The 17,444-nt window shown below is 36.7% G+C and overlaps 1 protein-coding gene across 3 annotated transcripts in view; it reads left to right on the top strand.

Moving 5' to 3' along the window:
* Positions 1-17,444, top strand: part of EPS15 (epidermal growth factor receptor pathway substrate 15) — a 145,570-nt gene that overhangs the window by 75,388 nt on the left and 52,738 nt on the right. For all 3 annotated transcript variants that reach the window (XM_025934971.2, XM_025934969.2, XM_086716938.1), the window contains exon 13: positions 11,475-11,547. In XM_025934971.2, coding sequence (XP_025790756.2) covers positions 11,475-11,547 — 73 coding nt within the window. The remainder of the gene's footprint in view (positions 1-11,474; positions 11,548-17,444) is intronic.

Genomic DNA, 17,444 nt, shown 5'->3' with positions numbered 1-17,444 from the left:
TTGCTTCAGTCACTAAGATAGCGTGGTGGTGGTGAATTGTGCTGAGGCAGGAGTTAATATTTATTTGCCTTCTGTCAGCTTCTACTTCCTTCCTGTCTCTGTCCTTTTAGCAAGAACATGAGGAAGTAAAAGCTACATCCTGTCAGGCCAGTTTGTTATCCTGGTTTTGGACCAGTAAACAAGATAGGTAATTACGATGATAGTCATTATGTATTGTGTTATGCCTGCTTTATATAATTTCTCTAATTCAGTTCTTGCAATATCACTAGCGGGTAAGTAGTTTTATCCTGATTTTTCAGATGAAGAATACATGAGTCTTCTTTTCTAGGAAGGTTTCCTTGATATCTACCTCAGCTTGGAGAGCATTCAATTTCCTTTTCTCAGAACACTTATAATACTGAATTATATTTTTTTCTCCAGTAGATTGTGAACTATGTGTGATAGCAGAGACTGTCTCTTATTTCTAATGAGGCAACATAGTATATTACTTCAGAGCATGGCTTTCTAACTAGATTGTGTAGTTTGACATGTGACATGACTTAGCCGAGTAACTTGGTTGTCTGTGCCTCAGTTTCTTCATCTGTGAAATGGAAATATGACTAATACCATGTAAAATGCTTAATATCTTTCTTGAAATGTGATAAATTCTCAGTACGTGTTCATAGTTGTCATCATCATCATTATCATCCCCAATTCCCAGCTCAGCACTTAAAGCACAACATTTACTGAATAGGTGCTCAGCAAACATTGGTTGGAGTAGCTGAATGAACATTCTCATTCCCTGGTTGAAGAGAGACTGGAACTTTGTAGTCAGGTAGTCAGAATCCATGTTCCTAAATATATAGATCTCTAACTCAGTCATATTAAAGAATTGATTTTTTAAAAATCTATTTAAGGCATGGGCACCTGGGTGGCTCAGTCAGTTGGGCATCCGACTTCGGCTCAGGTCATGATCTTGCGGCTCGTGGGTTTGAGCCCCGCATCGGGTTCTCTGCTGACAGCTCAGAGCCTGGAGCCTGTTTTGGATTCTGTGTCTCCCTGTCTCTCTGCCCCTCCCCCACTCATGCTCTGTTTCTGTCTCAAGAATAAATAAAATATTAAAAAACCTATTTAAGGCAGTGTTAGCATACAGTTTGAATTATTTATTTATTTAAATATTTATTTTTGAGAGCCAGACAGAGTGTGAGTGGGGGAGGGGCAGAGAGAGGGAGACACAAAATCCAAAGCAGGCTCCAGGCTCTGAGCTGTCAGCACAGAGCCCAATGCAGGGCTTGAACTCACCAACCGTGAGATCATGACCCGAGCCAAAGTCAGACACTTAACGAACTGAGCCACCCAGGTGCCCCTAGTTTGAATTTTTTTAAAAAAAATTATGCTTTGGTCTAGTTAAGTTCAAATACCATTAGGAACCATTAGCTCTGAAGAGAGCATTGCTTATACTATTGTATCTGGAGCTCTTTTGCTTATATGATCCAACCTGGCCTGTTTCTGACCCTGTAAAGATTTGTGGTACTCCTTGATCTCAATTGTGATTACCTCAGCAATGGTGTTACTGATTGAATGATTGAAGCTTTAGGTTATAGTGTGCTTTTGTTTGGTAATAAGGAGTCAGTCTAATTAATTTTCACACAAAGTGCATGGCTCAGTATTTAAAACCTTTATTTAGGGAGACTTCCCTTATTTGAAACCCTCCCTGATAAAGTTTGAGTCTGTACTGTCTATCTAATACAGCCACATGTGGCTACTGAGCACTTGAAATATAGCTAATCCAAATTAAGATGTGCTATTAGTGTGAAATGTACTGGATTCCAAAAAGGAATGTAAATATTTTGGCTATACTGGCTTAAATAAAATGTATTTTAATAAATTTTACTTGTTTCTTTTTACTCTTAAAATATAGAGCATTTAAAATTACATATGTGACTTTCATTGTATTTCTTTTGGATCTGGTCTCAATCAGTTGTAGTCTGTAGAAATTACATTTGCTTGCGTTATTTTGTGGCACTGGTAGCTTATTAAGGGGTTCTTCCCTGGTTTAAGAAAGCAGTAATTTTTTTTTAGTTTATTTATTTTGAGGGACACTGGGTGGCTCCATCTGTTAAGCATCTGACTTTGGCTCAGGTCATGATCTCATGGTTTGTGGGTTTGAGCCCCGTGTCAAGCTCCATGCTGACAGCTCAGAGCCTGAAGCCTCCTTTGGATTCTGTGTCTTCTCTCTCTGTCCCTTCTCTGCTCCCACTCTTTTCTCTCTCTTTCAAGATAAATAAACACTGTAGAGAAAGCTTATTAATTTTGAGAGAGAAAGAGAGAGAGTGTATGCATGTGAACAGGGGAGGGACAGAGAGAATCCCAAGCAGGCTCTGCACTGTCAGCGCAGAGCGCAATGCAGGGCTTGATCTCATGAACTACGGAGATCATGACCTGAGCTGAAATCAAGAGTTGGACTAACTGAGCCACCCAGGTGCCTCAAGAGAGCAATAATTTTTAAGATGTGTTAACAGTCTGTCTTTGGGAAACAAAAGTATCTACTAAGAAGTTTCAGTTCCTGAAGGATTTAGAAATGAGTCTCTACCCATCTATTTAAGTTCTAACTGGCATACTCTAGATGCTTGATTGAAACTTTCAAAAAGCCAGTAAATGTACCTTTATACTAGTAAATCATATAATGGTAATAATAAATAAATAAAGGCAGTTGACATTTATTAAGCACTTATTGTGTGCTGGCATTGTGCTGAAGTCTTTCTAGATGTAATATAAATTAGTCCTTATCAACTTTAATATTTTGCTTATTAAACATTTTTTAATGTTTATTTATTTTTGAGACAGAGAGAGAGCATGAGGTGGGGAGGAGCAGAGAAAGAGGAGACACAGAATCTGAAGCAGGCTCCAGGCTCCAAGCTGTCAGCACATAGCCCAACACGGGGCTTGATCTCACAGACTGTGAGATCATGACCTGAGCCCAAGTCAGACGCTTAACTGACTGAGCCACCCAGGCGCCCCTCCTTATTTTATAATTAGGAAAACTAAGGCCTTGTTTTACATTTTTTTCTTTTACTGTTTCCGTCTCCTTTTGTCTTGTCAGATAAGTAGAATAAATTAGTTATTTGGGGTTTGCAAAATAAGCTTTTATTTCTCCTTTAAAAAAAAAATTGAACCATCACATGTTGGATTCTGCCACTGACGAGGCAGTGGTCATGTGAGCCACACTCCAAAGTTTGTGTTTTTCCTGGTTCTAGCTAGGCTTTCTTTTCAGTAATTTATCTTCGTGAATATCTTCTCTAATTTATTTTTCAAAAGTAAAACTCATTAAAACAGTCTCTCAGAATTAATTTAGTTATTCCCATAATACCTATAGCATTTGTCTTGCAGTTTTATAATTAATGGTTATGTTTGTTTCCCCAGCAAGCTATAGGTAGGGGCCTAACTTTAATCCTTGTTTAGCATGTAGTAGATATTCAATAACTGTTGAATGAATGAAATAATATATAGTCATATAGAGATTGTATGTTTAAGGCAACTTGTAGAGAAATTAAATACTTAAGGTACAAATTAATGTCTTTACTCCAAAACTGTAACTCAAGTTTTTATCAACTCACTGTGAGTTCTTGGAGTGAAATGCTGTCTGACTTTCAGACTGGCTTGAATTAGAAGTCAAGACTTTCTCCTCAACTGTCTATAATTGTTACTCTACTCTAACTCAAGATTTCTGGCAATTTTCAAGATAAGCAGCGTCAGAGTGTTCTATTACCTTTCTAGCAATTGTCATCAGTTTTCTGAGCAATAAGAGTCTCTATTTCCTCTTCTCTTCTTCAGAACAGAGGCCAGCAGAGAAGGAAGAGCTATGTGGTAAATGCCATTTGGAGTTCAAAAAAGCTCAGCTCAGAAACCTTTAAGGACTCCCCTTGCCTCTATATTAAAAGTCTGTCTTACATAGTACTGAAGTTCTTTTATAGTCTTACCTTGATCTTCCATTCCAGGTTTATTTATTTACCACCCTGAACCCTTCATCCTAGATAAGTTAGTCTACTATCTAGAATTTTCTCACCTCTGCACTTTCTTTTTTTTTTCTTTATTTTTTATTGTGATAAAATATACATGGCACAGAGTTTACTATTTTAGCCATTTTTTTTTTAAGTTTATTTTGAGAGAGAGAGAGAGAGCGAGAGCATGAGCAGGAGAGAAGGAGGTCTGGAGTGAGAGGGGAAAGAGAGAATCCCAAGCAGGCTCAGCGCTGTCAGTGCAAAGACCAATCATTGCAGGTCTCACACCCATTTTAGCCATTTTTAAGCATGTAATATGGTGGCATTAGGTGCATTCATGTTCTTGTACAACTATCACCACTATTCATCTGCAGAACTTTTTCATCATCCCAAACTGAATGATTTAATTGGACTTGATGGCAACTTAACTTTAATGACATATAAAATTCTATTCCTATAAGCTCTATTCTCTCCATTTTATGTTATTGATGTCATAAATCACATCTTTATACATTATGTATATGCTCTCAGATTTCTTATTTTTTACACATTTGTCTTTTAAATTCTGTAGAAAATATAAAGGGGAGTTGCAAACCACAATTACAGTGATGATGGGTTTTGTTCTGGTCCATGTATTTACCTTCACTGGAGATTTTTGTATTTTCATATGGCTTCCACTTAACTTTAGTAGCATCCTTTCCTTTCAACCTGAAGGACTCACTTTAGCATTCCTTGTACCAATGGTGAGGAAGTCCTCAGCCATTGTTTATCTGGAAATATCTTAACTTTGCTTTCATTTTGGAAGGCCAGTTTTACCAGATAGTGTTTTTAGTTAACAGTTTGTTTCTTTGTTTTTCTTTTAGCATTTGTGTATGTTGTTCCATGGCCTTTTGGCCTTCAAGGTTTCTGCTGAGAAATCTACTGATAATCTTATTGAGGATCCTTTGTATGTGACAGGTCTTTCTTACTGCTTTCAAGATTCTGTCTTTAAGCAGTTTTATTATAATGTATCTCAGTGTCGGTTTCTGGGTTTTCCTGCTTGGAGTTTGTTGAACTTCTTGGATTGTAGATTGGTGTATTTTATCAAATTTAGGAAGATTTCTTCTTAGTCTTCTTTGCTCTTAGTCTGCCATTTTGCTGATATCCCATGTGTTTTCTCGCATAAGCTCTCTTTCCTTTTGAAATACCATTTTTCTATCTAATACTCATTGTTTCCTTCAAAGCTTAGCTGAAGTCTCACCTCCTTCACAAAGCATTCCCAGGCTGGAGTAATTTCTGTTGATATACATAGCACTTAGTATCTGCACAGCTTATTTTGCAGTTAATGATCTGCCTTCACTGATTGATTAAGCAAGCCATTTCTGACCCTCTCCAAGGACAGTCATGTGCCTACCTTCTGTGTTCCCACAGCACCTTGTGCTTGCGTGTTCTAGCATCGAGTACACTGCATTGTGACTTTCTTTTTATATTTTTCTGCCAAATCCCTCACATATACTGCTAATGGTAAGTACCTATCTCATTGTTTTTTGTGTCATTAAAGTTTAGCACGGTGACAGTATGTAGTAAGTAGGATTCGGTGTTTGTTGAATCAGTAGATAGGTCTTAAAGTTGCATAGGGAGTTTTGTTATGTATATTCTTTTTCACTCCTTGCAACAACTCCTACATGTGTTATATAAGGTCGATATTATATTCAATTTATTTTGAGGAATTGACTTACACAGTTGTGGGAGCTGGCAAATCTGACAGGACAATCCGGTAGGTTAGAGACTCTGGGAAGAGTTAATGTTGCAGCCCAAGCCCAAAAACAGTTTGGAGATAGAATTCTCTCTTCCTTTGGGGAACCTCAGTTTTTTTTCTTTTAAGGACTTAAACTGATTGGGTGAGGCCCACCCATACTGTGGTGAGTAATTTACTCAAAGTCTACTTTCTTAAATATTAATTTCACCTAAAAAAAAATCTCTATAGTAACTGCCAGACTGGTATTTAACCAAATACCTGGGTACCATGGCCTAGCCAAGTTAATGCATAAAATTAACCATCACAAGGGGTGAAGGGACCCAGAGCCTGAACCCTACCGGGAAATCTCTACCTGCCTTTCACCTTAGCTTTTTTATGTAAAAATTTTATTACTCATTAGGCAGGGACAACAAATGTCCCCAGCTCCTGGACTCACATTTGCCCACCTTCATCATTTCACAGGAATACTTTTTCCTAAGAATGAATGAGATAATCCATGTAAAGTGCTTATCACATAACATCTATCATGTAGTAAAGGCTTAATAAATGGTAGTTTTCATAATTAGTAATGTAGTAGTAGTAGTATAGCAGTAGTTATTGTTGTTGTAAAGGTAGTACTTGTAGATACAGTAGTGGCAATAATAATTTTCTAATGAATTTTTATTTTATTTATTTTTAAGGTTTATTTTGAAAAAGAGCATATGTGGGGGGCAGAGATAGAGGGAAAGAGAGAGAATCCCAAGCAGGCTCCATGCTGTCAGTACAGAGCGCAATGCTCAGGGCTCAAACTCCCAAACCATGAGCATGACCTGAGCTGAAATCAGGAGTCCAGCACTTAACCAACTGAGCCACCCTGGCACCCCTACCATAGTTTTCTATTAGTTCCAAATGAAGGCATCCTAAATAAAGATCCTGACTGCCTTGTCTTTGGTCATGGGCCTGTTCTTGAATAATCCCTGTGATGGTGAGCTGGTGTACTGTGACTGGTTAAGCTTTGGTCAGGAGCCAATCCCTGGCCAATCATTGCTCAGAGAGTTTGAATCTGTAAAGAGGTGGCCTTGTCTACTTGAACTGTATGGGCAGAAAGGTGATAGTTGAGGGAGAAAGAGAGGAACAATCTCCTAAAAGAAAGATTGCTGGGTCCTAGGAGAAGGGAAGGCCAGCCAGAACAAATAGTTGTTCTACAGTGATTTAAGTACGCTGCCGTGTGATAGAGCCAGTATTTGAATTCTGGACTATTTAATGCCAAATCTTTTGCTTTGAAAACCATATAATGAGTTTCTAAAAGTAGAGATAGTTATTTGAATATTAGGCAAGATTTAGGGGGCAGAAATTTCTGTGATTACATTACATATTCTATACATTAGATCAGTGTTTTCTAAAATCTTTTGCAACCCATAATTCCTTTTAAGAAATTTAAAAATTACTCCGCCAATGTTATTTAAAATTCTAAGTAATGTTAATGTTACCAGTAAAAAGTGAGCACAGCATAGGCTCAAAGCCTACTTTTTTCCTAATTACATGATATCTTGTACAATTTACCTTGCAAATCTTAAGATAGTATAGATATTAGCATCTGCATAATGAAAATTAAGGCTGAGGCTCTGAAAGGTTGTGTGATAATCAGAGTCAAAAAAAAAAAAAAAAAGAAAAACAAAAACAAAAAACAAAAGCAGTTTCATTGCAGAGCCAGGTTAGAATCTTAGTCTCTGGAGGCGCCTGGGTGGCTCAGTCGGTTAAGCGTCCTACTTCGGCTCAGGTCACGATCTCACGGTCCATGAGTTCGAGCCCCGCGTCGGACTCTGGGCTGATGGCTCAGAGCCTGGAGCCTGCTTCCGATTCTGTGTCTCCCTCTCTCTCTGTCCCTCCCCCGTTCATGCTCTGTCTCTCTCTGTCTCAAAAATAAATAAAAACGTTAAAAAAAAAATTAAAAAAAAAAAAAATCTTAGTCTCTGGTTTTTAGTCCTATTTTCTTGTCCACCATAAGACCTTAAATGCCTTACTGAATAATAGTGTAGTAATGAGAATAGTAACAAGAGTAATGAGAATAGCTTGCTTTTCTGTGTTTTCTTGAGATTTATTGGCAGTTAAGCTACTTAATAATAAGAGCCCAAAATGTGCCCCAAAATATTTTATTTTCTTATTTTATTTTATTTCATTTCATTTCATTTCATTATTCTATTGTGCAAGTCAGGGAGAGGGGCAGAGAGAGAGTTGGAAAGAATACTGAGCAGGTTCCACATTCAACACCAAGCCTGACACACAGTTCAGTCCCACGACCCTGGGATCATGATCTGAGCTGAAATCAAGAGTCAGACGCTCAACCAACTGAGCCACCCAGGCGCCCCACAAAAAGATTTTTATAAGTAAGTTTCAGGATTGAAAAAGTTACCTTCATGAGTTCTAACTAACTGATTTTTGGCTTCCAACTAGTTTCTGTTCTTTATTGCTCTCTGGTTGGAAGAGAATGGGTATTTATGTTCAGAAAAAAGACTTAAAACGTTTCTGGGAAGGGCTTTGAAGGTGACTTAATCCTGTTTCTCTGACAGTATTGGTATTATATCAAAATTAAGACAGATGGCTCACTCACTTCTTGCCATTAAACAGAGCCTGGGAAAATGAAAGTGAATTGCATGGACTCAGGTTCCCCGAACTTACTTGTTCTTGGGAATAGGTTTTGACTACTTTATGTAGGTTTATACAGTTACCCAGCCTTCTGAAAGCTTATCTTGGGCTTTGTTTTTCTTGCTGGTTCACATACTAGTTTCCATCAAATCAGAACCGGCAGCTTTTAGAAACCAGGGAGATAATGGCTTTGGTATTTGTGGATTCTTTAGGATGTGCCAGGATCTTGGGAGTGAATTGGGTCAAAGAGATGGTCTAAGATAGAAGGTATGTAGAATCACTTCTTTTCCCTTCTGGAAGTTACTAAGCTGAAGGCTATAGCTTTTCCTGTCATCCAAGATGAGTAGTGCTTTGGGAAAAATGCTCACACACCTATTTTTGAAATATATCTTACATCTGTCTTATCCCCATATATTGGTGGACTCCTTAGGAAACTGCATATAAATATTTTTTTATTGTGGCACTGAATCTTGAAAAGAATTAGGTTATTGAATTACTACTGTTAAACAGAATGCTTTGTATAGTTGTGCATTCATCACCTGTAGAAAAACAGGTGATGTTATTTGAAAGAAAGGGGAATGTAAAATATATGACCAAGTACCTAAGCACCTTTGTGCACCTGAATATATTTAGGTATTTTTACTTGCCTGAAATGGGAAGGATAGCTATAGAAGTTGAGTCTGTGGAATACCACAGAATAGCAATTTGGCATCCCTGAAATTATAATCTAAGTTAATGAGAAAATTATTTGATCTTTAGTCTAATTTATAGGATAGATTTTCAATTGTGATGGTTTTATAGAAGGTAGTATAACTGATTTTATTTTTTTTTAATTTTCTGTTTAGTAATGTATGTTATACTACTTGATTTTGATAATAAAGAAGTTACCATGAGGCCAGAATTTTACTAGATAAAAGTGGATTAAAAAATTTTACTGATCTCAGTACTATGAGAATTAATGCCTTAAGATTCCATATTTATTATATAGTTTGAAATGCTCTTCATGATATGTTTGGAGATATCACCACTGCTATCCTCATTCCCACACCCAAAATTATGAAGAAAAATTTGTACCTTCTAAACTTCTTCCATTTTACCCAAACATAGACTATATTTGCTGGTTAGAGCTGACAGTCCTTTCTAATCTGTTTTCCATTTTGCACCAAGTGAGCTTCTTTTTTTTGTTTTTTGCTCTTTTTCTTCTGTCTTGGCTACATTTTGTCAGCTCACTGCTTTCTTGCAGCCCTGTTTTCCTGCCTGCACACTTGATCTCTGAGCAGACACTGTCAGTAATAGGAGTTAACAGAGAAGCAGAATGGATTGAATACAGACACACATGTTCGTGGCTATATTGCTGGTTTATGATACTGTGTGATGTTTTCTATTTTTGTTACTAGCTACTGTCAGAAACAGGGGCAGAATTGATACTGACCTTGTGTGGAATGCCTCTGAGAATTTGGGATTGGGGGAGGGGGCTAGTTTTTCATGTGACTTACCTCTGACATGCTGCAGCAGGAATGAAAACACTCTTCTGTTCACATAAGGAGGAAAGAAAAAATTTCCAAGATTGAGCTTGCAGAATATGTGTGGTATACATAGATTTTTTCTTCCTGTGATTTCTATTTTTTAATGTTACCTAAATTTATAAGGGTTAGAAGTGGGGGATGACCTTTGCATAATAAGTAGATTGAGGTATGGGAGGAACAGGCTGCCACAATGATTTGCATGGTAAGGGACTGTTTAAAATCTCCACAACATCGTGACCCACATTGTGAACCATCTGACAAGCGGTTAGTGAGCCATCTCAAGTGTTTAAAAGTAACAGTATACAAACAGCTTTTATTCTTGTGCTTTTTTTTCTCCCTCACAAATCTTAGGAACATTGTGCCTGTATTTCCAAAAGAGTTGATTTTTTCTGCGTTTAAAATATCACCTCAAATAGGTCAGAAATATAAATGTAGCACTAATATTGACCCTTAGGTATCCCCTCTGGTATAATTTTCCCACTCTTCTTTATGCTACAGCTTAATGGAGCCTGAGCTTACATTTGGGTGATGTCTGGGATGAAACTGAAATACAGTCCTGAAGCTCTAAGGAGAAACTCTGTAGTACTAGTCTGGAGGACTTAGTGAATGCCTCCTCCCTTCTTCATGTGGCCTTCTTTTACCTTTGCACCCACCCCAAAAATGTATTGCTTCAGAATTCTATGGATTTCTCTCTCACTTTGTAGAAAAGAAAAGAAAAAATGAAGGGAGCAAGTCCTTGTGTGTGTGTGATTTCAGTACCAACAGGCAGTTAAACTTATTACATCAAAAGAAATAGCTTTATAGTAATTCTGAATCTAAGGTTGTTTAAGACTGATTCATTAGAAATCTAGCTCTGATGGAAGCATATGAGAATTTAGATAATGGTATTTCAAAGTAGAAGTGGATCCTGGTATGTTTGATCTGAAGAATATAGAAAGAGATAAATGCTCATATGACTCTTTTTTTTTACTTCGTATACGTTGTTTTATGTATTTGATCAGTTGGAATTGATTAGTGGTCCTAAAATAGCTTTTTTAAGCAGAGCGGTATTTCATAGAGCAAATGGCCTGTGTATTGACAGTCTTTTCCATTTTCTCTATGTTGTTTCATTCTAAAATTGGTACACACCAGTGATTTAAGGGGAAATTAACACTTCAATAAATGTCCTTTTCCTTAATATTGTTGGCTATTTCTATTAGCCATTTTCATTTGATTTGACGGTGGTACTTAAGGGTTAAGCTTACAGAGCTGATGCAACCCCTCCTTTTTTTCACCAGTGGTTTTCATTGGACATTATTTCCATAGCAACAGTGAGATCAGTGAAACCTGAGTGTTTCATTGATTATTTTTCTCCTCTTCCTTTTTTAATCTATTCTCTTTTCACCACATTTTAGTGAGAAAGCATTTTTTTTTTTTTTACAAACAGAGCTCATATTGATTTCTATTCCATAAATAATTAAAAGAGGGTGGAAAATCTGCCCTTCGCTTAAAAATTGAATGTTTCACTATGTATTTAAAAAGCGATTCAGGATTAGGAGGATGGATAACCATACCGGCTGTAGCTGATGTTCTCAAATATTCTTGCATTGTTTGCTGGTCTTCTAGGGAAAAGAATAATGTGGAGCAGGACCTTAAGGAGAAAGAAGATACTATTAAACAGAGGACAAGCGAGGTTCAGGTAAATGATCTATAAAATTGAGTATTCTATTTCTGATTTAGGATTCATTTTAAATGTATAGGGTCATTTACTATGTGATGGTTGTGGTATTGATGAGTAGGTCTAGGGAAAACCTGTTATTTATGTAATATAAATATTTGCCTTTTGCAAAATGATTCTTTTTCTCTGAATTCTGGCCTATAAAGATTACACTGCGATGAGAAAGCAGTATTTTTCAGCATAAATTTCTAGTATTGAAAGTATTTTTAAGATAATATTTGCCTACATATTATATTATTAAAGGTAAGTTTGAATGACTTACGATGTAAATATTATTACACCAATAAAATTAAATGAGTGAGATTGTCATTATCACCACCATCATCATCAAAACGCAAATTGGTTTTTATGAATGTGAAATTTTGTTAGCTAGGAGACCTAGTATTTTTAAAGGGCTGTTTCTCATAATACTGGTAGGATGGGAACTGAAACAATTTAAAATAGCATTTTGTAAGTTAATTAGCCAGGGTATCTTAAACTTTAGCATAAAGAGATTTAATTCATTTTCACTAAGTGCTGTGTTAAGTAGCTTCATTTTACAAATAGAAAAGAAAATAAAACCTCAATTTTTGATTAAGAAATGGTACAAAAAGGGGTATTTCAAACATTAAAAATATAGAAAATTTGGCAGTGTTGCATTTAGAGCAGTAAACAATGCATGTGACCACTGTTTCTTGAATGCTATACCAGGACATACAGGAGGTTGGACATAGAAGCACTGTTATCACTTGCCAGTAAGAGAGCTCATGGATGGGCCTTTTAAAACATGTTACTTATATGTTGGATTTCCCTGCTTGTGCTGATAGTTTACAATGGATGAAAGCTCTAAATTAGTAGATCCATTGTTTTGTTTTGATGTAGGACATACACCAGAGATTGTCTATCAGATGGACTATGCCTGGGTGGGAAGAATGATTTACTGAGATATTGAGGAAGAAGCCAAAGAGACTTCTTGTTACAAGTTTGTTATTTATTAGATTACTACGTTTACTATATATATGGAAATTTTCCTAAAGGTGATGGAAAAGTCAAGAGATCATTACTAATATATTTCCCTTTGTGGTACTGAAATGAGGGGTGGTTACTTCAATTATGTTATTTTTGTGCAGTTTTTGAGCTTCTTAGGAAATGCAAAAGAGTCACAGACTTTAAGCAGTTCTTGCTGAAAATAACTTAAGAATAGAAGATAAAATAATCTATGTTTCCTCAATCTGAAGAGATAGATATAGTTACTGATATAATACTGGACAGCTTCTAAATTTAGCCAGATGGTATTTCAAAGTACAAAGGTTTTTGCAGTAGGCAATATCTTGTTATTAGTGTACATCTACTTGTTGGTTTTTCCCTACTGCGTCTTTTGAAGAGGTGAGTTTTTAAAAGGCTGGTTTGGAACAACACTAGAATTTATATTGTTCCTTTTAGGCTAAGTGGTCTATCCTTGAATATTTGATTTCTTACCACTTGAGAGGTTTTGTTATCAGTCAAAATTTCTTCATGATTTCTTTGTTCTTTTTCACTTAGAAATTATGGTAAGGTATATGTTAAATCGTAAGCTTTGCTAAATCCAAAATGTCTTATTGGCAGGAGTCTAAATTATTTAATTTTTCTGATCAGGTGCTGTAAATAAAAGGCATCTTGGAGCATGCTTAGTCAGATGAAGTTGTAATGTTTGAACATAATTTCATTGAAAAAAGAACATTGGATTAAAGCTTTATGTTAGATTTATTATTCATTCCACCCCTAAACAGGTATCTGTATGTATGGTACATACATGGTAATGAAACACTAAATTAAGAATGACATGGATAAATGACATCTACATGTAATTAAAACTTTTCATTTTAGTGATTATTTTCAATTTTCTGAAGCACAAGACAGCTTACAAGAACCGATAATAAGTAGATTTCATTGTCTGTTGGTTAACTCTGATTTATACATTAATGAAGCACAGACTAAGGAATAAGATGGATAATTAAAATCTGTAAGTAATCCCAAGTCCTAGTGCTTTATTTTCTAATTTCTCTGGCAAAAGGCAATTAGCTAGAGTTATTAATTAATAGCAAAATTAAAGAACTTCACTGCTTTCTTTTTTTAAAAAATTTTTAATGTTTATTTATTTTAGAGAGAGAGAAACAGAGCGTGAGTGGGGGAGGGGCAGAGAGAGAGGGAGACACAGAATCTGAAGCAGGCTCCAGGCTCTGAGCTGTCAGCACAGAGCCTCGTGGACTGTGAGATCGTGACCTGAGCCTTAGTCGGACACTTAACCAACTGAGCCCCCCAGGTGCCCCTGAACTTCCCTGCTTTCTGATCCCACTTTCTAATGTAGGCACTAATGAGAAATGTCAAAATGAAGATATCAGGAGGAAAGTAAGGGAATTTTGACCTATCAGTGAATGTCTGCCCAATCCAAACTTGATTGCTTTTCTCCATATTTATAAAGTCATAGATAGTAATTATATGAGCTCATATCTCAAGCACAGAAACCAAATTTACATGTGACCAAAGTGCCAAAAGACTAGTTCTTTTTTGTTTTGCAGCTCTGTAGTCTTCCTAATACAGGTAAATTATAAAATCTGCTATGTAATTAATTTATAAATTTTTGTTTCCTGTCTATAGTCCTATGAACTACCATCTTGAAAACTTTCAGCTCAAGATTTTTTTCTTGAAAACCAAAGCAGCAATTAACTTCAGATTTTATTTCCTGAAATGATCACTGTTAACACATATGATAAACCAGCAGTCTTTCTAGTTTATCAAGTTCTAGGGAGAAATTAGACCCAAAGTAACCCAATGGGAAAAAGTTATAAAAGTCCATTCTATCTTAAATGTATATGGTTTGGGCTTTTGTTTGTTTGTTAAGGGGAGAAAGCAGACCCACATTCTTTCCTACCTTAAACTGCCTACATACAATTTTATTAAAATTTTTCTTCTGAGTAAACAAATTAGGAATGCCCTGTCATGTGTGCTTTCTTCAGTGTTGCATAGAAGTTTGTAGGAATAACCTGGTATCAGACAAACTTGAATTCAGTTTTTGATTCTGGCTCTTCGTAGGTTTGTAAGTAAGTAATTTAATCACTACATATTAGTTTTCTATTCTGTAACATGGGATAATAAAAATACCAAACACTTAAAGTTGCTGTAGGAATAAAATGAAATGATGCAGTTACGGGGCCTCACAGAGTGATTGGTACCAGGTAAAATTTCAGTAAATGTTCTGATTAGTAGTAGTATTCTATACCCTACTGTCATCTCCTTATTATCTATCCCTCCTTTATTGTCATGCTCTTCCTCCTCTGACTCCTATCTTTATTTAGGGCTATCTGCACACAGGACTCACCAATTTGAAAATACCTTGTTTTTGTTTTTTTGTTTTTTTCCGCTATTGCTGCCACTTGAGCTACCAACCTGGTTTCATTCCTTTCCTTTCCTTTCCTTTCCTTTCCTTTCCTTTCCTTTCCTTTCCTTTCCTTTCCTTTCCTTTCCTTTCCTTTCTTTCTTTCCTTCCTTCCTTCCTTCCTTCCTTCCTTCCTTCCTTCCTTCCTTCCTTCTCTTTGTGTGGCCATTTTTCCCCTCTTTCTAGCCTTTCAGTAATCCTGTTTAGTATGCTGTTTACCTGTACCAGTGTGCTTTAATTTTTCTTCCCAGAACTGAGAATAATCATATGACCCAATCTATTGGCCTTTCCTGCATTGGTTCCTGCTTTCTTGAATTGTGCTCTCCGAGATATTCTCCTGCCTCACTGACCTTTTGCTTTCTGTTGCCTTTGCAGAGATTGACTGATACATATGCTCTCCCCTTGTTTCCTTCCTTTTCCATGCCGCCTATCATCCATATGCTGGTGACTCCCAAATATTTATCAAGCTCTCTGCTCTCCAGCTTCACATCTCCAGTTAGACATTTTGGTGTTTATCATTTTGAAGTCAGTGTGTCTGAAATGAGTCTCATTTTGTTGAAAAAAAAAATTGGCTTCAATTTTAGACTCTCCTATTTCTATCAGTGTTTGCTTTCTCATTATTGCCACCCTTATTACCTAACATCTGAAATTTTGAAGTCAGATCATAAGTGCTCTTCCTGCCCATCTTCTTGCTTTTCTTCCTAAACCAATTTTAGTATCATGACTCTCAGATGTGAAAATCTTTGCTGCCCACTGCCGTGGTTAATGATCAGAGGATGTCGTATCTCATGGGTATATTGGAGGTAGAAAAAAAAAGATGAGATACAAATCCTCCTCCTGCACTACTTGGTTTTTTTGTTTTTTGTTTTTGTTTTTTTATTGTCTGCTTCTAAACTATGTGCCTTACATATTCTCTTATTTCCACACTTACATCTTTTGTTGTGGTGATCTAGAATGTTCCCTATCTCCCTGCTTATGTGAATTCTGCCTGTGCCTTAAAGCCCAGCTCAAATCCCACCACTTGTCTAAATAAAACTTTTCCTTCTCTGTCCCTTAGTCTACATCGGTATTTCCTTGTCGGAACTCCCAGAGGAGTGTGTATTCACTTTTTATGGTATGTCCGGTATGTTACCTTATTATGCTAGTGTAGTGTGTATGATTCAGTATCTTCCAGCCTCTCTTGTAAACTCCTTAAGCTAAGAAATTGTACCTTGGAACAAATCTTTCAGTATAGTTGGTAATGTATTATTAGATAGAGATAAATTTAAGAAAGCTGTTGACAAAAGAAACGAATAAACTTCAGTTTTATGCATAAAATTTAAAAATAGGACAAGACACACCCAGAAATCATAGAAAGGATTGGGAGCATGGTAGGTATCAAACAGTCAGACTTTTCTATAGAGTTCATACTTGTTTATGCTATTCTCATGCAAAAGAAGCTCCCACTTAGTTATACTTTATCAATAAAGGTTCAGTAATTGATAGTAATTGTCCATTTTTCTTCATTTTAATCACTTAGTTTTTTTTTTTTTCTTAGATGAAGAGGAAGGACTTATTTTGGGTGGAAGTAAAATTAGATACATGAGCTCAGCATTCTTTTCCTAGCGATAATGCTCTTAGAACATGCTGGGAAGCATATGATTGGGAAATAAAGGCAGACTGTTGATGAGGTTTCTAACACCCACCTACTTTAATAGACTGCCTTTCTGTTCTTTGACCTAAACGTCTTGCTCTACAGTTGATAACTTTTTTTTATATTAAGAATACTCCTGGGGCACCTGAATGGCTCAGTTGGTTAAGCGTCCAACTCTTGATTTTGGCTCAGGTCATGATCTCATGCACGGTTCATGAGTTTGAGCCCCACAGTGCTATAAGCACAGAGCCTGTTTGGGATTTTCTCTCTCTCCCTTGCTTTCTGCCCCTCCCCTGCTTGCGTACGCGCTCTCTCTCTCTCTCTCTCTCTCTCTCGGTGGCTCAGTCGGTTAAGTGTCCTACTCTTGATTTCGGCTCAGGTCATGATCTCACAGCCTGTGAGTTCAAGTCCCATATTGGCTCTGCACTGACAGTGCGGAGCCTGGTTGGGATTCTCTCTCTCTGTCCCTCCCCGCTTATATGTGTGTGGGGTGTGTGTGTGTGGGTGTGTGTGCGTCCACACTTTCTCTCTCTCTTTGTCTCTCTCTCAAAATAAAAAATAAAATAAAATAAAATAAAATAAAATAAAATAAAATAAAATAGAATAGAATATTCCTGGGGTGCCTGGGTGGCTCAGTTGGTTAGGAATCCAACTCTTGATTTTGGCTCAGGTCATGATCTCACAATTTGTGGGATCGAGCCCTGTGTAAGGCTCCGTAAGGACAGCATGGGGCCTGCTTGGGATCCTCTGTCTCCCTGTCTCTTTCCCTCTCTCTCCCTCTCTCTCTCAAAATAAATAAATAAACTTAAAAAAGAATACTCCTATAACTTC

This window comes from Puma concolor, chromosome C1 (genome assembly GCF_028749965.1).
Source record: "Puma concolor isolate L17-30 chromosome C1, mPumCon1.1.hap2, whole genome shotgun sequence".
Taxonomy (NCBI): Eukaryota; Metazoa; Chordata; class Mammalia; order Carnivora; family Felidae; genus Puma; species Puma concolor.
This window is presented reverse-complemented; position numbering and strand designations above follow the sequence as displayed.